This window comes from Erythrolamprus reginae, chromosome 1, assembly GCF_031021105.1.
Source record: "Erythrolamprus reginae isolate rEryReg1 chromosome 1, rEryReg1.hap1, whole genome shotgun sequence".
NCBI lineage: Eukaryota > Metazoa > Chordata > Lepidosauria > Squamata > Dipsadidae > Erythrolamprus > Erythrolamprus reginae.
The window spans coordinates 77475358-77498787 of NC_091950.1; the positions used below are offsets into that span (position 1 = coordinate 77475358).

At 40.8% G+C, this 23430-nt stretch overlaps 1 protein-coding gene across 2 annotated transcripts in view; it reads left to right on the forward strand.

The window, feature by feature from the left end:
• NOVA1 (NOVA alternative splicing regulator 1) overlaps window positions 1–23430 on the forward strand; it is a 180456-nt gene that overhangs the window by 106808 nt on the left and 50218 nt on the right. For both annotated transcript variants that reach the window (XM_070756150.1, XM_070756159.1), the window contains exon 3: window positions 14186–14352. In XM_070756150.1, the coding sequence (XP_070612251.1) occupies window positions 14186–14352 (167 nt within the window). The remainder of the gene's footprint in view (window positions 1–14185; window positions 14353–23430) is intronic.

Sequence of the window (23430 nt, forward strand, 5' to 3'; positions counted from 1 at the left end):
CTTTAGGGAGTGCCCCCTTGTACTAGTATTGTGTGATAGAGAAAATGTTTTTTTCTCTATCCACCTTTTCTATCCCGTGCACTTTGATCAAGTCGACCCTTAAACACCGTCTTTCAAGGCTGAAGAGACCAAAGCGTTGCAACCTGGTATCATTATTTATTTATTTATTTATTTATTATTTAGATTTGTATGCCGCCCCTCTCCGAAGACTCGGGGCGGCTCACAACAAGATATAACAAATCATAAATAATTCAAATAGCTTTAAAATATTTAAAGATTTAAAAGAACCCCATATACTAACAGACACACACACAAGCATACCATGTATAAAATTGAACAAGCCCGGGGGAGGTGTTTCAATTCCCCCATGCCTGACGGCAAAGGTGGGTTTTAAGGAGTTTACGGAAGGCAGGAAGAGTAGGGGCAGTTCTAATCTCTGGGGGGAGTTGGTTCCAGAGAGCCAGTGCCACCACAGAGAAGGCTCTTCCCCTGGGGCCTGGCAACCGACATTGTTTAGTTGACGGGACCCGGAGAAGGCCCACTCTGTGGATTATAAGGGATGTCCTCCATTTTATAATTCTTGGTCTCACCATCGATTTGTACAGAGGCAATACAACACTTACTTAGCTGCTCCTCCCTTTTTTCGCCATTGCACTTGCGTGCCAGAAACCTGGAAACCTTTTTTAAAAATCTTCTTAAAAGTTCAAATAATTATTACACATATATTGTACATTGTACATGTAAAAGGATTCCTTTGTATACATTTAGGAAAGTAAGAAAGGAGGTTGGATTTTAGAAATATTTCAAAGGTATCTCTATTACAACTAAACTGGAGGATTTGTAAATACAACTAAGAATCCACTATTTTAGGGACATTTGGTTTGTGTTTATATGTTATTGCTAAAAAATGGGGAAGGGAATGGAGATGGAGCCATTGCCATTTGGATACTTATTATTATTTTTAATACATTTTAAAATCAAACTACAAAACATTTCACATATGCTATATGTTACTGAATCAAATCTACTGGATTTCACTTTCATGTGTACAGTATTCAGTTACACATATCTCTATGTTTCATATATTACATTTGTTCTTAATGGTTGGTGTCATCATAATGCTAAATTACAATATAATATTATATATTAAATCACCAGAAGGGAATACAGATAACTCAGTCCTAAACCGTAGAGTTCTTGGTTCTCTTAGTTATTACTTCCAAAAACATTTGCCAGATATTCCATTGTTAGACTTGATAACATCTTAATTGCTAGAGGGGATGGGCTTTCCATTTTTTATACAATTATCAGCCGCAAACACATAAAGTGAACAATATTTACACATCATTAAAATTAGACAATAAAAAACCCACAAAGGAAACAAAATGATCTGACAACCATCTCGCCACTAATCAACACCCAAATAAGTAGCCATTAAGCCCAGGATTAAGCCCACACAAGCAGTCAAGGAGCAAACAAAAGCCTGATCAAGAATTACTAGTGTAAAACTCCCACCTGTACTGGCACAACAAGATACTGTATATAAACAGAACAAATGCTTCTCTGTCCTAGCAGTGAAGATTTTATCTACTGTGGTAAAGCAATATCAATATCATTTATATACTGCTTGATATATACTGCTTTTACAGCCCTCTCAGTTTTGCAAAATCAGCATATTGCCCCCAACAATCTGGGTTTTACACACCTTTGAAGAATGGAGGCTGAGTCACCCCTTGAGCCGGTGGTGAGATTTGAACTGCTGAACTATAGCTAGTTATGTTCTTATGTTCTTAGTTGAAGTAGCCCACAATACTGCACTCTTAAAACTGTGCCACCCTGGCTCTTTCAGAAAGTCTTCAGAAAGAAAAGTTTTCAATAAAAAGCCAACCTCAGAGTATAAGGTCTCCATGAAAACATGAATTGTGTTCATTTTCTTTCTCCATTTCTCTTCCAGTATGTCCACTGGAAATAATAATACATTTAAATGTATTATTTAAGGAGGAAAAGGGGGGACATGATTGAAAATTTTAAATATATTAAAGGGTTAAATAAGGTCCAGGAGGGAAGTATTTTTAATAGGAAAGTGAACACAAGAACAAGGGGACACAATCTGAAGTTAGTTGGGGGAAAGATCAAAAGCAACATGAGAAAATATTGTTTTACTGAAAGAGTAGTAGATCCTTGGAACAAACTTCCAGCAGACATGGTAGATAAATCCACAGTAACGGAATTTAAACATGCCTGGGATAAACATATATCCATCCTAAGATAAAATACAGAAAATAGTATAAGGGCAGACTAGATGGACCATGAGGTCTTTTTCTGCCGTCAGACTTCTATGTTTCTATAAATAGGCATCTTTCAAGGTATTTTTATATGGAAAAGATGAGAAAGTAGTAATGGGATATATAAAGAGGATCTTTTTCATGGAATGATAGAAGATTGATGAAGACAAAACATAAATTAATAAGGAGGGGGGGGGAATGGGACCTAAAAAAATAATGACAATAAAACTTTATATTTCAATACAGTGGTACCTCATGATACGAACCCCTCGTCATACGAACTTTTCAAGATACGAACCCAGGGTTCGGAATTTTTTTGCCTCTTCTTACGAACTTTTTTCACCTTACGAACCTGCCGCCGGCCGCTGGGGTGCCCCACCTCCAGACTTGAGTTCCTCCCGTTTTTTCCCACCCTGTCCTGCCCCATTCTCCCCTCTGGATCTCCATGGGTTTCCTCCGTTTTTCTCCACTCTGTCCTGCCCCATTCTCCCCTCTGGATCTCCATGGGTTTCCTCCGTTTTTCTGCACTCTTTCCTGCCCCATTCTCCCCTCTGGATCTCCATGGGTTTCCTCCATTTTTCTGCACTCTTTCCTCCCCCTTCTCCCCTCTGGATCTCCATGGGTTTCCTCCGTTTTTCTGCACTCTTTCCTGCCCCATTCTCCCCTCTGGATCTCCATGGGTTTCCTCCGTTTTTCTGCACTCTTTCCTGCCCCATTCTCCCCTCTGGATCTCCATGGGTTTCCTCCGTTTTTCTGCACTCTTTCCTGCCCCATTCTCCCCTCTGGATCTCCATGGGTTTCCTCCGTTTTTCTGCACCCTTTCCTGCCCCATTCTCCCCTCTGGATCTCCATGGGTTTCCTCCATTTTTCTCCACCCTGTCCTGCCCCATTCTCCCCTCTGGATCTCCATGGGTTTCCTCCATTTTTCTCCACCCTGTCCTGCCCCATTCTCCCCTCTGGATCTCCATGGGTTTCCTCCGTTTTTCTGCACCCTGTCCTGCCCCATTCTCCCCTCTGGATCTCCATGGGTTTCCTCCGTTTTTCTGCACTCTTTCCTGCCCCATTCTCCCCTCTGGATCTCCATGGGTTTCCTCCGTTTTTCTGCACTCTTTCCTGCCCCATTCTCCCCTCTGGATCTCCATGGGTTTCCTCCGTTTTTCTGCACTCTTTTCTGCCCCATTCTCCCCTCTGGATCTCCATGGGTTTCCTCCGTTTTTCTGCACTCTTTCCTGCCCCATTCTCCCCTCTGGATCTCCATGGGTTTCCTCCGTTTTCCTGCACTCTTTCCTGCCCCATTCTCCCCTCTGGATCTCCATGGGTTTCCTCCGTTTTTCTGCACTCTTTCCTGCCCCATTCTCCCCTCTGGATCTCCATGGGTTTCCTCCATTTTTCTGCACTCTTTCCTGCCCCATTCTCCCCTCTGGATCTCCATGGGTTTCCCTCCCCCCACTCCGTTCGCCTCAGCTTCGTCTGCCGGCAGCTTTTTTTTTTAAAGCCTTAATGTTTTGGATTTTCCTAATCGGCTTGCACGCATTATTGGCTTTTCCATTGATTCCTATGGGAAACATTGTTTCATCTTACGAACTTTTCACCTTACGAACCTCGTCCTGGAACCAATTAAGTTCGTAAGATGAGGTATTACTGTACAGGCATAGTAACTGTAGGGAAAAAGTATCTTTGTAAGGCAGCACGCTAACTATCCCTTTGCAATTAAAATAGAAAGCAAGAGCATGCCAGAAAATATAGCAACTATCTTCATCCTCCCCCCACTTCCTGCCCCTCGTACATGTAGCAGAGGTCTTCAGACTTATGGACTTCAACTCCCAGAATTCTCTAGTGAGCATAGCTGTCTAGTGAATTCTGGGAATTGAAGTCCACAAGTTTTAAAGTTGCCAAGTTTGGGGACCCCTGATTTATAGCTTTGAAATTCATGGGAGCACTGCATAAAGGAGCTTTTGCACCCATCTATCAACTGGGGTGGGTGGGGGGAATATTTTACACTATAAAATTCCCATGCTCTCCATTTCTGATCTCCCCTCTCCCATGCTATTTATATGGTAAAATAATATGACCTCTGAATGAAGCTCTGTAATTAAACTGTAAATTGACTGGATGACTTCTAATATAGAAATCCGTCCTCTATCCTGGTGCTCCTTGACCTTTCGGCGGCTTTCAATACCATCGACCATGGTATCCTGTGCCGGCTGGAGGGGCTGGGAGTGAAAGGTACCCTTTTACGGTGGTTCTCCTCCTATCTCTCCGGTCAGTCGCAATTGGTGTTAGTGGGGGGGGGGTCAGAGGTCGACCCCTAATTCTCTCCCTTGTGGAGTTCCTCAGGGGTCAGTCCTCTCCCCTCAGCTATTTAATATCTACATGAAACCAAAATCATCCAAGGACACAGGGTGAGTTGTCATCAGTATGCTGATAACACCCAGTTCTACATCTCCACGCCATGTCCACTCTGTGAAGCAGTGGAAGTGATGTGTCAGTGCCTGGAGGGCAACAGGCTCAAACTCAACCCTGACATGACGGAGTGGCTATGGGTTTTGCCTCCCAAGGACAATCCCATCTGTCCATCCATTATCCTGAAGGGGAATCACTGCCCTCCTCAGAGAGGGTCCACAACTTGGGTGTCCTCCTCGATCCACAATTGACTTTAGAACATCATCTGTCAGCTGTGGCGAGGGGAGCATTTTCCCAGGTTCGCCTGATGCACCAGTTGTGGCCTATTTGGACAGGGAGTCCTTGCTAATAGTCACTCATGCTCTTATCACCTCGAGATTCAACTATTGCAATGCTCTCTACATGGGGCTACCTTTGAAGAGTGTTCAGAAACTTCAAATCGTGCAGAATGCATCCCCGCAAGCAGTCATGGGTCTACCAGATATTCCCATGTCTCTCCATCACTCCATGGACAGCACTGGTTGCTGATTGGTTTCCGGACACAATTCAAAGTGTTGGTGATGACCTATAAAGCTCTACATGGCATCGGACCAGATTACTTACGGGACCGCCTTCTGCCACATAAGAGTTGGCCTTCTCCGGGTCCCATCAACCAAACAGTGTCATTTGGTGGGGCCTAGGGGAAAAGCCTTCTCTGTGGGGGTCACTGACCCTCTGGAATCAGCTCCCCCTAGAGATTCATACTGCCCCCACTCTCCTCACCTTTCGCAAGAGCCTCAAGACCCATCTATGTCGCCAGGCCTGGGGCAATTAGACCTTGCCCCTCTGACCAATAAATGAAATGTATGGTATGATTGGACTGTATGATTGTGTATTACATTAGGGTTTTAGTTGTTTTTTAAATATTAGATTTGTGCTATATGTTTATGTCTGTATCTACTCTGTGAGCCGCCCCGAGTCTTCGGAGAGGGGCGGCATACAACAACAACAACAACAACAACAATAATAATAATAATAGTTCCTTTGAATACAGCTACATGTTCTTTGTCATATATTGGAAATATGTCAAAATTTATAGTGACAGTTAATACATACACATATCCATTGATAACAGAAGAACCTAAGAATAAAGTCAATGCTCTGAGCATATACAGCTGACATTTCCACAACATTTATAAAGACTGATTTATAAAGTTATAGCAGTCATCATATCTAGAAGAAAAAAAAGTTGTAATGACCATTCATGTGGAGGGTTGTATATGTGAAATCTATTTATTAATATATAGAACAAGTAGCTGTCCATAGTGGGTAGAGATAGCATCTAGGAATGGGTTAACTCATGCCTTCAGTTGATTGGACTGAGTCTTTTAGAACAGAAATCCACGCCTCTGTTGCTAGGGCTTCCGGCTTTCGATGTCTTTATATCTAGGATAAAAAAGTTGTAATGATCATTCGTGTGGAGGGTTGTAAATATGAAATAAATTTAGTAAGATATAGTACAAGTAGTTCTCAAAGTATGACCATGATTGGGATCAGAATTTCCATTGCTTAGCAAAGCAGTTGTTAAGTGAGTTGCATCCAAATTTATGCCAAATTAAGCAATTGCTAAACCTATTTAACTCCCCCCACTGACTTTGCTTGTTGGAAGCCAGCTGGGAAAGTCACAAATGGAGATCACATGGCCCCCAGGATGCTCTAACTGTTGTAAATACATACCAGTTGCCAAGTATATTCATTTTAATCATGTGATCAGGGGGAATGCTGCAATGGTTATAAGTGCGATGACTGGGCATAAGTTACTTTTTTCAGTACCATTGTAACTTTAAACAAATGTTGTAAATCAAATTTACCTGCATTTCTCCTTCTTTGAGTAAATCAAATAAAATACCAATGTTTGGAAAGATCACCAATCACTTTGGATTGTGTACGTTAAGAGAATATTATTTCTAGACAAAGCAGTTGCCATGATGTTTGTGATTTGTAATCAGCTATCATAGTCACAAATGCCTCATTTATTAGGATATAAACTGATGATTCTGCAATCTCCTTCTTTTTTGGTTCCCCAGTATTCTTTCTACCACCTGAATGTAAACAAAGTATTAGGCTTCAGTAATAGAATACCTCTGGAGTTTATAAAAGCCAAGGCCATTGTTGGAAATAGGAATTATGCTTGCAGCTGATTCTTTGCTTTGAACTCAAATTAGCTGTCTTATGTCAATTAATCCTTCACTGTCAATTAATGCCACATTTTTCAATTAAAAGAATTGTTAAAAAAATAGGACAATCAAAGAATCTTGCAAACTCCTTTGATATACCAGGAATATTAGTACAGTGGTACCTCTACTTACAAACTTAATTCATTCCGTGACCAGGTTCGTAAGTAGAAAAGTTAGTAAAAAGAGGCAATTTTCCCCATAGGAATCAATGTAAAAGTAAATAATGCGTGCAAACCAATTAGGAAAATCCAAAACTTTAAGGCTTTTTTTTTGTTTGTTTTAAAGCGACGACCAGAGGAAGCGGCGGGAGAGAGGCTATTTTAGAAACGAGATCGGGTGGACAATGTAGCAACAGGCAAGGGGTGTTTTGAAGAGAGATCGGGCTCAGAACGTAGCAGCAAGCAAAGGGCATTTTGAAGAGAGATTGGGCACAGAATGTAGCAGGAGGCAAGGGGCATTTTTGAAGAGAAATCGGGCACAGAATGTAGCAGCAAGCAATGGGCATTTTGAAGACACATTGAGCTCATAAAGAAGAGAAGCTGTTTGGAAGATATCGTTTTGGGGTGAGGGATAAGGAAGGCAAGGACGCATTGAGCTCATAAAGAAGAGAAAGCTGTTTGGAAGAGCTTTATGAGCTCAATGTGTCCTTGCCTTCCTTTTTCCCTCACCCCAAAACGATCTCTTCCAAACAGCTTCTTTATGAGCTCAATGTGTCTTCAAAATTCCCCTTACTTGCTGCTACGTTCTGTGTCCGAACTCTCTTCAAAATGTCCCTTGCTTGCTGTTACGTTCTGTGCCCGATCTCTCTTCAAAATGCCCCTTACTTGCCGCTATGTTCTCCACCCGATTTCTTTTCAAAATTCCCCTTGCTTGCTGCTACCTTCTGTGCCCTATTTCTCTTCAAAATTCCCCTTGCTTGCTGCTACCTTCTGTGCCTGATCTCTCTTTAAAATGCCCCTTGCCTTCTGCTATGTTCTCCGCCCGATTTCTTTTCAAAATTCTCCATGCTTGCAGCTACGTTCTGTGCCCGATCTCTCTTCAAAATGCCCCTTGCTTGCTGCTACGTTCTCCGCCCGATCTCGTTTCCAAAATGCCCCTCACCTGGTGCTACCTTCACCGCCCGTTTTCTCTCTTCTCCAACGCCTTCATGCTTTGGCATGACGATAGCAGAAAGGATTGGGGGGTGGAGACCCTGCACTGCAAAGCTTGACTCCAGTTCCCTTGTAATCATCAGAGCCTATAAATTTAAAAGTACTTGTTTTGGCCGCTGCTCGCAGCCACAGCAGCCGAGAGAGAAGCGAGGGTCCGTAAGTTGAAAATGTTTCGTGAGAAGAGGCAAAAAAAGTGAACACCCAGTTTAAATCTCGAAAAGTTTGTACGTAGAGGCGTTCGTAAGTAGAGGTACCACTGTACCTCATATGTAAACTGTGAGCCAGAGTTTTGACAAGTCCACATTATACTGCATTATGAACATGGTGGAGACAAGACAAATATCTTTAGGTTCACAATTCACCATATTGTATTATAATGTGAGTATATTTTACTTTCATGTTGTATATTTGTTATTTAAAAAAAATTAGAATTCGGGATTCTACTCTGAAACTTCACAGTGCAGAAAATTTGATTTGAATGTGAGCTTAATGAAATTTCTACTTGGGCTCTTTCATTTCTGTTGTTTTGATACTATTCATAGTGTTCATTAGTTTAAGTGCTATTTATGTTAGTTTCCAATATCGTCTATGTAAACTGATATCTGTTTTATATGAATGTTTTGTCTGCTGATCAAGAAAGAGCACTTGCATTAGCTACATCGATCAATCCACAGTGCTTCTTATCATATAGTAGACAATTAATACTTCATGTAAAGACTCCCTAGTGCACTTGTTCAGAAATAGAGCACTTAAAACAGGAACCACAGGAGTTCCACACCGAAGGAGAGTTTGCAGAGAGTAAAGATAACGAGAGAGAAATAAATCACAAGGAAATTGCATCCATGAATCAAGTAAATTTATATATCAATAGTCATGTTTTCTGCAAAATATGCAATTTTTTTGAAATAGTTTAGATAACAGTTATACATGTATGTATGTATATGTGTGTACATGCACACACACACACACACACACACACAAATAAACACATATTTCACGGTTTAGTAGAGGTGGCTGAAATCACATCTTGCAATAAATAAATTATATTTAAAATTACATATTGTTCTACTTCAGTCAATACAGATTTTATAATTTAATTTCTCTCGTTCTATAGGTAACATGCTATAGTAAAGAAAAGAATGTATTTACCTACTAGCGTACCCAGCCACGCTTTGCTCTGGCTCAACCTTGGAGGTTCTTCTAGTCGACCCCCCTGCTCATTTTTATTCAGAACAACAGAGTTAGAAGGGACCTTGGAGGTCTTCTAGTCCAACCTCCTGTTCAATTTATTAAGAATAACAGAGTTGGAAGGGATTAACATTAGAGAGCAGGGTGACATTTGGGCATCTCTGTCCCTCCCTCCCTCCCTGTTCCCCCTGCTTTAAGTGACCGGCCTGACCCATCTGCCAAAATATGATAAGATGGCCTACCTCACAGTGTTCTTGGTTCCACACAAGTATGTAATACTTAGGAGGCAAACCTACTTTTAGAGCATATTTCAAAGCAATTGGTGATGAATTTTTTGAGATTTTAGATCATGAACAAACGAACATTTACATTTTTATTTATATAGATTGCAACAACTGCAGAATTATTCAACCAGTAGATGGCAGTGTTTAACTTGCATCTATGGTTATAATCTATTGTTCCTTTATGTTCTGAGGAGAGTGTCCTGTGGTAGTTGAAACCATTAAGCAGCAAGGAGCATGGCGACTGTACACTACACTTTATTTGATTTGCATGGCTATGTAACCATCTTATGCTACCAAGCTTTATGGTTATACAATAATCCTCTGCTACCATGTCAAAATTTCATAGCAATCAGTGAAGAACTTTAGGAGATTATACATCATGAACAAATTGACATTTTCATTTTTTATTTATATAGCTAACTGAGCTTGTAGGGATTTATATTAGAGAACAGGGTGGCATTTGAACCTCTCTCTCTCTCTCTCTCTCCCTCTCTCCCTCTCTCCCTCTCCCTCCCTCCCCCCTGCTATAAGAGACCAGCCCAACCCATCTGCTAAAAGATGATAAGACCAGTCTACCTTGCGGGGTCCTTGGTTCTAACCAAGCATGCAATACTTAGGAGAAAAAGCACACAGTTTGTAGCCAAACCTATTTTTGGAGCAAGTTTCAAAACAATTGGTGAAGAACTTTTAAAGATTTGAGGTCATGAACAAATGGATATTTACATTTTTATTTATATGGATTGCAACAACTTCAAAAATTTTCAGCCAGTAGATAGCAGTGTTTAGTTTGTATCTATGGTTATAAACTATGGTTCCTTTATGTTCTGAGGAGAGTTTCCTGTGGCACTTCAAACCATTAAACAGCAAGGCCCATGGTGACTGTATACTGTACACTTTATTTGATTTGCATGGCTATGTAACCATCCTATGCTATCAAACTGTATGGCTATATAATAATCGTCTGCTACCATATATCTATATAAATAAATTCCTCCTTTTTGGATTTCTCTCCTTTGCAAGGCTATGCCCTATATATAGACCATTCTCATTGTTTGAAATTATTAGCAGCCAATGAAAACGTGGCTGCCATATTTTTCAGCAGCCATTCAAAATGCACCTCCTATGTTTGTCACCAGTCTCCAAGCCAAGCAACTCCCTGTTTCTCCATATAAACGGATCATTCTCATTGGTTCGAATTATCACCAGTGCCTCCTATCTTTTTCACCAGCCAGTGAATGCGGGGTTGCTACGTTTCTCACCAGCCAATCAAAATGTGGCTCCTAGGTTTTTCATCAGTTTTTACCTGTCACAGGTGTGCCATATGTATAAATTTGGTATGTAAAAAGGCCTGTAATCGAATGCAACACTGTCAAAGCAATCAGTGAAGAACATTCAGTGATTTGAGGTCATGAACAAATGGGCATTTACATTTTTATTTATATAGATAGGTGTATCCATAATAACTAGAGACGTATTTTCAGTTATTAAATTATATCTTTTTATATATAATTTTAAAAAATGTGTTCAGGAGGTTAAAAGTGGTAGCAGGAAGCGTGTACCTTTCAGATATGCTACATTCTATAGAATTAACTTATCTAGATGTATTTCCTGCCTGGTTTATTGGGAGGGTTCATATCACCCTTATTGTTTTCTAGAAAGCATAGAATTGACCAAGAGGAGTCAAGTTGAACTTCACTTTAATAAAAGTGAAAAAGACTTCCTTTTTATTAAAATAAAATTATGATAAATCATTATAAAATCATTCCCTCACACCCAGAAAAACTGGAAATCTGATTTCCTCAATTAGAAACTTATACAGCAAGTATCATTGAGGTTGATCGTTCTTGCATCCAGGTAAATATTTGTAGCCTGCTAGGCTATGTTAGTTTTCTCTATCTTAATCTATGTTTATTCTAGCTTTTCAGTACTAGTTGGTATTGAAATATGAAAATTCTTTAAAAAAAACAGAAAAGAAAGTTTATTAAATTTAAATTGTTAAAAAGGGTGGGGAATGGTCATTGGAAAAAAGGGGAAGGGAAGAAAGGCATTACATAATAATAAAAATGATCTTAAACGTATACATAAGGTAATCTATATCACTATATTATAACCACAATTACATTACATAACAAGAGATATAAAATACATGTACATGTAAAATGAAGTAGTGAATCTATGAGGTATGAAAAGAAATAGAGGGGAAGGGAAAATAAGAGAAGGAAGAAAGAGATGTAGGTGGGGGGAGATTGGGGATAGAGCAAAGGGTGGGGGGAGTCTGCCAATATGCGACATTGTGGTATGATAAGGTAGTGGGTGTATATGTTAGAAAGTAAAGTGATCAAGTATAAAGTTAGGTCAATAAGTCGTATTTATTGTGTGAGGTTGTAGATCAATTGGTGTTTCAAAGTGATTAAAGAATAATTAAATATGTTGCAAGAGTCTATCTTCAAAATCAAGAAAATTCTAAGACTGATATAATAGAATTTGGGAAATGTTTATGGATTTAGTAAAATGTATTTATTTCAAACATTATCACCTGTTGGCACATATAGTTAAACAAACATTCTAGAGGAGATTCAAGAGAGATTCAGTATGATATAATATAGGTGAACCGTGAAAAATTAGAATTTCATGCAAAAATTCATTTATTTCAGTAATGCAACTTAAAAGGTAAAACGTAATATATGAGACTCATTACATGCAAGGCAAGATAGTTCAAGTTGTGATTTATCATAATTGTGATGATTACGGGGTACAGCTCATGTTTCTACTCACAGTCACTCATGCCCTTATCACCTTGAGCTTTGACTACTACAATGCTCTCTACATGGGACTACCCTTGAAGAGTGTTCAGAGATTGCAGGTAGTACAGAATGCAGCCATGCAAGCAATCATGGGCCTCCTGAGATTTACTGATGCCTCTACTCTATGTGCTGCACTGGCTGCCAATTGGACTCTGAACACAATTCAAAGTGTTGATTATGACCTATAAAACCCTACATGGCATGGGACCAGATTACTTATGGGACTGTCTTCTGCCTCATACATCCCAGCAGCCAGTCAGGTCCCACAGTCAGCCTTCTCTGGGTCCCATCAGGCAGACAATGTCACCTGTTGGGGCCTGGGGGAAAAGCCTTCTCTGTTGCTACCTGACCCTTTGGAATGAGCTCCCCCCAGAGATTTGTACTGCCCACATTCTTCCTGCCTTCTGCAAAGCTCTGAAGACCCACCTCTGCCGGCATGCTTGGGGCCATTGAAACTTTGACATCTTGCCACGCTCAATGAATGAATGTCAAATGTGTGACATGTGAACCTGTTTGTTTTAGTTTTTAACTGTGGTTTTTTTAGAAATGCAATTTTATGTAGAGTCTCAGGAGAAGGATGGCATAGAAATCGAATTAATAAAATAAATAAATAAAATAAAACCCCAAATCCACCATCTCAGAAAATTAGAATATTACATGCGATCAATAAAACATGGATTGTATATAGAACAATATCGGACCTTTGAAAGGTATAAGCATACACATGTACTCAGCACTTGTTTGGGCCCCTTTTGCAGAAATTACTGCCTCAATGCGGCATGGCATGGAAGCTATCAGCCTGTGGTGCTGCTGAGGTATTATGGAAGACCAGGATGCTTCAATAGCAGCTGCAGTGACCCTGGACTTAGGCACAGTGGACCAATAGCAGTAGATGACATGGCTCCCCAAATCAACACAGACTGCGGAAACTTCACACTGGACTTCAAGCATCTTGCAGTGTGTGCCTCTCCATTGTTCCTTCATACTCTGGGTCCTTAGTTTCCAAAGAAAATGCAAAAGTTTCCACAGTCTGTGTCGATTTGAGAGCATACTTTCTTCCACAGATGAATTTTATGAGCATGCTGACTTCATTTTCCAGGAGGACTTGACACTTGCCTACACTGCCAAAAGCACCAGTTCAATGACCATTGGATTACTGTGGTTGATTAGCCAACAAAGTCGCCTGACCTGAAGCACATAGAGAATCTATGGGGCATTGCCAAGAGAAAAATAAGAGACCTGAGACCAAACAATAAATGAACTTTTGTACCATATTCTATTTTTTTTCAGTTTCACCTGGCCTAGAAACAAGGAGACTGAGTTCTAGTTCTGCTTTAGATATAAAAACCAGCTGGATGATTAAGGGACAGTCATTGTTTTTCAACTAAACAACATGGTTGTTGTGAGAAAAATAGAAGGAATTAAGTATATTCACCATCCTGAGTTACCGTATTTATTTGGAATTAAAATCAAATAAATAAAGAAGAAGCATATCACATAGAAGAACAAAGCTTCTCATAGAGGTGCCTATTATATTTCTTAACCACCCATCTCCTTCAGTGGGATTCTGTCTATGAAGAGGTGTAACTGGTGCACAACACAGAGTTGGGCAATATTTATCTAAATATATACACATTAATACACTACAGTATTCCCCAAATATATTCAAAAAGGGGAAAAATGCACATTCTCCATTCTTGTGCATTAAGCTCTCTCATATGCTAGTCATTCTGCAACACAGTATGATTTTTTTTCATGAATTGGTTATTCTGTTCAAATTAGTCTGATTAGTTCCTGCACATACCTAATGTTTTAAAACCAAGACAACAACATATATTTTATTTGTTTCTGAAGGTACGACAGAGCGGGTGTGTTTGATCCAGGGAACAGTGGAAGCACTAAATGCTGTGCATGGCTTCATTGCTGAAAAGATACGAGAAATGCCTCAAAATGTGGCCAAGACAGAACCAGTTAGTATTCTTCAGCCTCAGACAACCGTCAATCCGGACCGCATCAAACAAGTAAGTTGGTGGCTTTTTTTCTTTTTTTTCAGAAAAGAATAAGCTGATGTTGGATCATATATATTGCAAAAAAGCCTAAGCAATTTACAAGTAAAGTGACCATAGTGAATATATTTTACATAAATATCAGAAACTTTTCAGCATTTCTGATTTTGAAACGCTTATTTCATACTTTCCATTCTGACATTCATCTCCTGACTTTGACATCAACTGGAAATCCTACAGAACTACTACTATGTAAGAAGAATAAATGCATTTATATTAGTGCTGAGAGAGAGAGAGAGCACAGATCAATAATTTTAGAATTTGTGTTGCAATTAATTTAATTAAATTTGGAGTTGAATTTCCACCATTTAGCCTAGGAAAAAGATAGCAGCTCTATTTTTTTATTATTTTTCCCCCAAATGAAGTGAGATTACAGGACAACTTCTCTGTTGGATGGTTATCACTAAATTTCTCAGAAACCACTGCAAAGATTTTCAGTTTATTTTTCTAAGTGCATATCACTTTTTTTGTTTCAGGATGTGAAGAAAATTGCTGTGATAATGGCTATAAGGAGTAAAATATAAATAAGACAGGCTGAGTTTTGTGCTCCGTGAAAGGAGATTGCAAGGAATAAGAATACCCTTTTTTGAATACAGAGGAGTTGATTGTTAGGTGTTGAGGCAAAACTGGACTTTACTGAAAAAAATAAAGGATTTCTTATAACTCTCTTAACCTAGCTCTTAAAACTTTGCCAGGCATCTCTGGACATTCACAGATTTGATGGAGCAAATTATAAAAGCATTTGTCTCCCAAGATTTGGCTACTGTCTTAAGTTGCTGTTAGTGAAATAACTAATGATGGTATGAGATGAAGAAAGACTTATCACTTAATCCAGTAGTTACTTTACCACCATTCCCCACTGTGAAAGGTTGCATTGGTGACAACAAACCATGACTTCTGCAGCAGTACTACCAGTTGTAGCTTAGGAAAAAAAATGGAATCTATACTTCAGCCAAGCTTTATATGTAGATTCCATATGTATGTGTAGGTATGTGATCTGGTCTAGAAAGCCACACACAAAATTACAAACATATGCACTTAGACAAAAATGTAGGTTGGTATGTGCTTACCTATCCCAATTATATTCTAGTATTGCAATCAAATTAAAGTAAGTTTGAGAAAAACTAAGTTTATGTATATAAGAAAGATGCTACTTACTATAATAAATATGAATTCTTTGCTTCAAAATCATTAATTACCCATAATGGGTGGAGGCAACATCCAGTCATGGAATGACACTCCATTCAGCCAATGAAGACTGTGTCTGTCAAATTGTAGACTTCCACCTCTGTCTCCATTGACCCCTCTTGACTCAGTCCTCAGTTTGACAGGATGTGTGTTCTCCAATCTCCCAGCTTTGAATATTTTCTCTACCTTCTGAGTTTTTCCTCAGCTGACTTCCTTCAAAATCTCTTGGAGCCAAGAGCTGTTGTTCTCAATGCTCCCTTCTGCCAAGCCTTCAGCCGAGGCCATCCAAAGTCACAGGGTGGTGTGTCTGTGTCTCCCCTTCCCAATTGGCCTTCGGAGGTTCAGCTCCAGCACTGATATTACAGGCTACTCAGAGTCATTGCGGGTCTGGCCATGGAGTTGGCGCTCATAACTGGCATTGCGCCTTACAGCTGATTGCTCTTTGACAAGCAGCTCACACTCTGTTTCTCAGTGAAAAACGTTAGATGCTCGAGTGACCTATGGCCAGAAGAGCTTTGCACTCTCCTTCCCACTTTGGCAAGGGTAGGCAGCTCGGACATAGGAGTCCACAGGAGCTTTTTCACTCACGCAGCTAGCTGCCTCAGTCCTGATTCAGAATCCCCTGGTTCTGCCTGTCAAATTTTGCCACACTCACCAGCTGCAGTTTTACAAAGCTGCAATTGAGGCCCCTAGCTATTCTGCCCCATCCATTTTGTCCATGACTACTACTGTCGTTGATGACAATGCCTTCAATGCTGGTCTTACACAGGAGTCATTTTGGAAAGCCACAAGGCTCGCTGTGTGGTGGTGGCCATCTGGTTGGAAAACAAACTTTTTGGTGCAGTGGTGGCCATTTTGTTTCCCTTATAGGAACAAGGGGCAAGGCAGCAAACATTTTGAGTCTTCCAAAGGACATTAGAAGAGCCATCTGACCCAGCACTATGACAGATGACATTAACCCTGCTGTTCTGTTCGAAAAAAGTTCCTAATGTTATGTTCCCGGGTCACCCTGACCCGGACCGAAAACTCTTCATTTGCAGTGCTTATGTTTGGTCTTTTTGAAAGCTTTTTTCACCTGGAAACATGTTTGAACATTTCTGCACACAATGGAATGAAAATTGAACTGAAAAAATTAATCCTTATTGGTTTATTTTGCACATAAATGTGCCTCCCCCCCCGTTTTTGTGAAAGTTTTTTCAATTTATGGATAGTTTTGCTTGCAAAATCCATTCTATTTTACTAAAGTTGGTGTGGGATTGGTAGCTTGAACATTTCTGCACACAATGATATGAAAATTGAACTGAGAAAATTAATCCTTATTGGTTTATTTTGCTCATAAATGGGCCCCCATGCTTATACTCAAATAGGCTTATACTCGAGTAGGCTTATACTCGAGTATAAAATGATATGGTCTTATATTCAAAAATAAACCAATAAGAATCATTTTTTTTCAGTTCATTTCTATTTTTCTTATGTTTAGGATTGTTCAATTTAGTATATCAAAACTTTTGAGTTTATTGATAATTTTGCCTGCAAAATGCATTCTATTTTACTATTCTATTTTGGTGTGGGATTGGTAGCTTGAACCTTTCTGAACATAATGATATGAAAATTAAACTGAAAAAATGATCCTTATTGGTTTATTTTGCTCATAAATGGGCCCCCATGCTTATACTCAAATAGGCTTATACTCGAGTAGGCTTATACTCGAGTATAAAACAATAAACCAATAAGAGTCATTTTTTTCAGTTCATTTATATTTTTCTTATGTTCAGGATTGTTCAATTTAGTATATCAAACCTTTTGGGGGAAAATTCCTTAGGGATTTGTAGCCTTAAAAAATATAAATTGACACGAAATTCAAAAAGGATGGGGGGAGGGGCTTTTTGATCAAAATAAAAATATAAGTCTCAATTTTTCCAGTTCAATTTTCATATCATTATGTTCATAAATGTTCAAACTAGTTTTCCAGTTGAAAAAGTTTTCAAAAAGATTAAATTCAAGTACCTAAAAAAAATATTTTTGGTCCTGTCATATACGAACAGAAACAGATTTGAAGTTATGATTTTTTTTTGCCCAGAAAACAATTAGCCACCACCCCAAAAATATTTTTTGATGACCAGCATTGTTAAATTGAGTAAATGAATGCCTAAGATTTTAAAGAATATTTCGGATTTGGAGCATAAAAAAATAAAAAGTGAAAATGATTGCAAGCAGCTGAGGGGGGGGGGGGGGGCCTTATTTCTGATGTTAAAAAACCAGTAAGAATCATTTTTTTCAGTTCCTTTATATTTTTCTTATATTCAGAAATGTTCAAGCTACCAATCCCACACCAACTCCAGTAAAATAGAATGGATTTTGCAAGCAAAACTATCCATAAATTGAAAAAAATCACAAAAACGGGGGGGGCGGCACATTTATGTGCAAAATAAACCAATAAGGATTAATTTTTTCATTTCAATTTTCATATCATTGTGTGCAGAAATGTTCAGACTACTTTCCAAGTGAAAAAAGTTTTCAAATTGACCAAACATAAGCACTTCAAATGAAGTGTTTTCGGTCCGGGTCGTATGTGACCCGAACATAACATTAGGAACTTTTTTTGCTCAGCAAAAACTAAGCCCCCCACCCCCCCAAAAAAATTCTCATAGAGAGAACCCCTGAAATGATGAAAAGTCATGAAATTTCAAGTTTCAGATATGCAGGGAAAATTTTTTACAGGGACTCAAACTTGGCTTCGGGTCACATACGACCCGAACAGAACAGCAGGGTTAACCAAGCTATGCTTTCAAAGACAAAATCTGCCAAAAGACAATAAAAGGGCCACAATTCTCCATGGGGACAAGAACATGCTGTCCGGCTGTTAGATGTCGCAACTACCTGAGTGCCAGACAGATGGTGTGTAGTTCCAGTCCGTTGATGTTGAACTTCAATTCTGCCAAGGGGGGTCTGAGGGGGAGTTGTATCCTGGGTTCTTCCAGACAAGAAAGGGCCTTCCTCCGAAGATCATTCCAAACACAGGGCTACCCAAAGGGATGAATCTCACAGGGACAAGGCTCTGGAAAAGATCTGTGCAAGATCCAGCCGCACTCAGGTCCCAGCCCTTTCCTGAGAGATTGCCTTCTCATATCAGCAATGCCAGTCAGCTGACTCATGATGGCGCAGATCTGGCATGAACCAACATGGCCCTCTATTACCGCCCTGTAACACTGTCTCTGGAGAGCCCAGGCCTTAACATTCAGAACACTGATCCATGGGGTCAAGTGGAGGCTCATCCTCAGCAGGGAGCATGCAGGTCTCTTCTTTCCGCCACCTTTCCTCTTCCTTCCGCCACCTTTACTCTGACTGCTGCTGGGCTCTGTGCCACATCCTCTACTAGGGGCCAGTATGAAGCCATCAAACAGGACATCCAAGCAAAAATGAGGTAATTGGGCTAGCAGCATAGTTCCCTCTAAGCTGAGCAGTGAGCAATCGCTCACTTAAAAATCATCATCAACTCAGAGTTTTCCAAACCTGCCCAGAAGCCGAGAGGGAAAGAGTGAGAGGGAAGGAGAGAGAGAGGAAGAGAGGAAGAGAGAGAAAAAAGAGAGGAAGAAAAAGAAAAAGAATGGGAGTAAGGAAGAGAGAAAGAAAATCAAAATCCAGTTTGAAACTAGCTCAACTATTTAAGTGGCATTTTGATATTGATAGAGTTGCCCTATTATGAGCTCACTGTTATAGACACACAGTACAGTATTTTATTTTGAAATTCTCTGATGCAAAACAGGGTGGGTTTTTTGTTTGTTTGTTTGTTTGTTTGTTTGTTTATTATTTCTGTGCCGCCCAGTCCCGAAGGGACTGCCGCTCAGACACTATACTTTCCCGCCCACCCACCCCCCAAAAATTAGAGGGAACACTGGCTAGCAGGCCCCTTCCTACCCTGTTTCAGCTGAACAGTCAGCTTCTATCCCCTCCCAGAATGGCACTCTGACAGATATTATCCAGATTATTCAGTGGGGTCTCAATCACAAGGGTCCCTGGTGGATGACCAACTTGACCTAGACCTCTCAGAAGATAAAGGTCTCACCCTAGACCCACCCACCTCATTGGTGCTGTTTGATCTAGGCCTATTCAAGTCATTCATGTTCAAATCAAAGGCCACTGCCAACCTAGATCCTCTATTTTCCCATAGTGACCCTGGGTGTCTCTCCTCGACACCCAGGGTCTTTACCAAGGTATTAGGTGTAGTGGCTGCTCATTCCCAGCCATATACCCATGCCTGTCCAATGTTACCTGGATGATAACCTCATCCAGTCTGCATACACGTACCAAGTGGTGCAAGACATCCAATACCATGGGTTTTCAATTAACCTTGAGAAGAGTCATCTCTCCCCTACCACATGCCTATCCCATCTAGGGGCCATTGTGAATTTTCTGGAGTGCAGGTGTACCTCTCCCAGGAGCGACAGGACAAGATTTCAGAATTAAAACATCAAGTCCTACAGCAGCACAGGACTCCACTAAACCTGCTTTCCATGCTCCTGGGTAAAATAATTTCCACCATCAATATTGCCCCTTGGGCACACCTGCATTCAGGGAATTGCAAGGGTTTCAGTTATCCTTCCAGAAGGTGGGGTACAGCATGTCGTTGGCCAAAGTCCTGGTGCCTTCGGATATCTGTTGATCACTCCAATGGTGGCCATCACTGGCCATTAAGAAGGGCTTCTTCTTCCAAGAGCCATGCAGACTTGTCATCACAACAGACACTAGCCTATATAGTTGGAGTGCTCATATCCACTCATTGGGCAGATGGACTCCAGCAGAATTTCAATATCAGTAGACTGGAAATACGCACCATCTGTCTGGCGCTCAGGCAGTTACGACATCTGATGGCTGGACAGCATATTGTGCATTACACTAAGGGTTTTAGTTGTATTTTCAATTATTAGATTTGTGCTACATGCTTATGTTTGTATCTATTCTGTGAGCCATCCCGAGTCTTCAGAGAAGGGCAGCATATAAATCTAATTATTAATAATAATAATAATAGTAACAACAACAACATTAATAATAATGTTCTTCTCCCCACAGACAATGTGGCTGAAAAAACCCATTTCATTCAGCAAGGGGGGGAGACTGTGATCAGGCCACTGATGGCAGAGGACAGACCCTGGGTCTTTGTGCAGAGCACAATCTACAGTTGCTAGCAGTGGACCACATCTCTGGGGTGTCCAATGTGAATGGCAGATTGGCTAACTTGTACAATGATCAATCAGGCAGAGTAGAGTTTCCACCCTGCCATCTTCAGGTCCTTAACAAGCTGATTCGACCTACCAGTAGCAGATCTCTTTGCCACCCCAGAGAATGCCCAGCTGCCCAGATTTTATACCAGATACAAGACCCAGGGCGTAGAAGGGGTGGATAATCTCTGCTGTGACTGGCCACCTGTCTTTTTATATGTGTTTCTCACATTGACTTTCTTCAGCAAAGTTATCAGGAAAGTCCTGGAGGAGAGGGCAGAAGTGATGCTTCTGGCCCCCCACTGGCCCAGAAGGGCATGGTTTACAGATCTTAAATCTCTGTCAGTTTGCCAGCCATGGCGGATCCCTCAGACAGTCATCGTTCTGCCAGGGATCATTTGTCCACCTAGATTCCAGGTGGTAACCACCTGGGGCTTGAGCAGTGTTCTCTGAAGTGCTGGGACATGTCTGACAATGTCATCAGGAGGCCTTGCACTAAGAGGGCATTTTGTTCCTGGTGTTCCAAAGAAGGCTTCTCTCCGGTAGACTTGACTATACTAACACGTCTGGAATTCTTACAACAAGGGCTGAAAAAGGGACTCTTGTCCAACATGACCAGATGGCAGACGATGGCCTTGTCTTCCATGTTGTCCTGTGGCTCTATGGGATCTTCGTTGAGGCACCCCATAATACATAGGTTCTTAAAAGGGTCGGCTAATCTGTGCCTGCCTGTGGTTTACAGGTACATCACATGGAACCTTACTAAGGTACTAACCTCTCTGATGGGGGTTCCATATGAGTCCTTGAGAACATAGTCTTTTTGCCACGTTTCATGTAAGGTACTGTTCCTTTGGCGATCACTTCCACCAGGAGGATTTCTGATCTCATGGCCCTGTTGGTTAGGCAAGACCTCTGCATTTTCCATGCTGACTGTGACATCCTCTATCTGACTGTAACTGTGACATCTGACTGTGACATCCTCTAGAAGACCCTATCTTTGTGCCCAAGATGAATTCCCTCCTTCATAGGGCTCAAGACATTGTCCTCCCAAATTTCTGCCATCACCACCCACTCCTTGGAGCAACAGTGGCAAACCCTTGATGTCTGATGGGCCCTCAACATTTACATCAAGTGCCTGTCCAAGATGCACTGGATGGAGGCTCTGTTTGTCTCATTCCAACTCAATTCTTAGGGTCAGAAGGTTTTCCCCTCTACAATTGGACTATGGTTGCTTAGTGCCATAGCTAAAGTTTGCAATCTCTGATCCTTACCCAGACCAAATTTTGTGACAGCTCACTCAATGTGCAGTGTAGTAATGACAGCACCATGGTCAATGCAAGCATCCATCAAAAAGGTCTGCAGGGTGGCCACCTGGGCCTCTCCAACTCCCTTTATCCGCCACTACAAAATTGACATTTTCACTTCAGCAGAGGTGGCATTTGGTCACTGGGTGCTTCAGAGAATACGTTCACAGACCCCAATGTCGAGCCCACCATGAAATATGTACACAAAAACTGTTCTAAACACAAGTTGTTTACTACTGTTAAAATTACTAATACTTTCTTAGCAGTTGTGTCTGTTTAAAGTTCATGAAATCATAAATAAGTCCTTTTGGTGTGCCAACTGTTAATTAACATCTTAATAACTGGCCAGAGTCCAAGCACAAAGCAAAGCAAACAGTCCAACAAATCAGATATCCTTCTCTTGGACTTACAAATTTGGCAGAAAGCCCAGAGGTCATTAGCCGAAGAAGAAATACTATTTGAAATCAAAAGCCGAACATGATTGTCAAGTAACCAAGAGAGAGGGGCGGCATACAAATCCAATAAAATGAAAATGAAATGAAAATCTGGAACAAACAACATGGCTAAACCTTAAATAGTATAAGGGCATGGCCAATTAGCCTGCAGCTCTACTCACGAGGAACCCTCCTCTTGTGTAGTCACTCTTGGCTTTTAACAGCCCTGCGTGCCCTAGCATCAAGAAGAGGCTCTCTCTCTTCTGCTGAGTCACTCATGTGCACATCGGGAGATGCAGAAGGCCCTGGTTGATTTTCAGCCTCTGACATTTTCAGCCTCTTCAACCTCCTCGGCCTTGGGTGCCAAGTTCACAGGCTGATGGTACTGTGTCACCACTGCCTCTTGGTTCTCGGGATCCATGACCAGCTGTGCGGGATGCTGATGGGTCACAACACCAATGGACAGATGGCTTTAGTATGTCCAATACTTGGATGCTGGCTCCCCAGAAGGGGTATTGGTCCTTATCTGATGCGCCTCTTTTTGTAGAGAGGAGTCAACATTCAATCCCGCCCAAAGTCAGTCTGGTCCTCATTCTGGAACATCAAATTTTGATCTCTTAGTTTCTCTTAGTTTTTGAGTGGACTTAGGGAGTACACACATCGAATCTGTCTCTCGGTCTTTGCCAGAGAGAGGGCAATGGAGGTAGAGGCATAGATCTACAATTTGACAGTCCTCATTGGCTGAATGGATGGTGTCACCCCATACTTGGATGTTGGTTCCACCCTGTGGGAAGAGGTGTATCAGGTAAGAACCAATGCTCCTTCTCAACTAAGAACTGTTAGGAGGGCAAGAAACCTTCCTTTCCAATGAATTTATTCATTATTCCT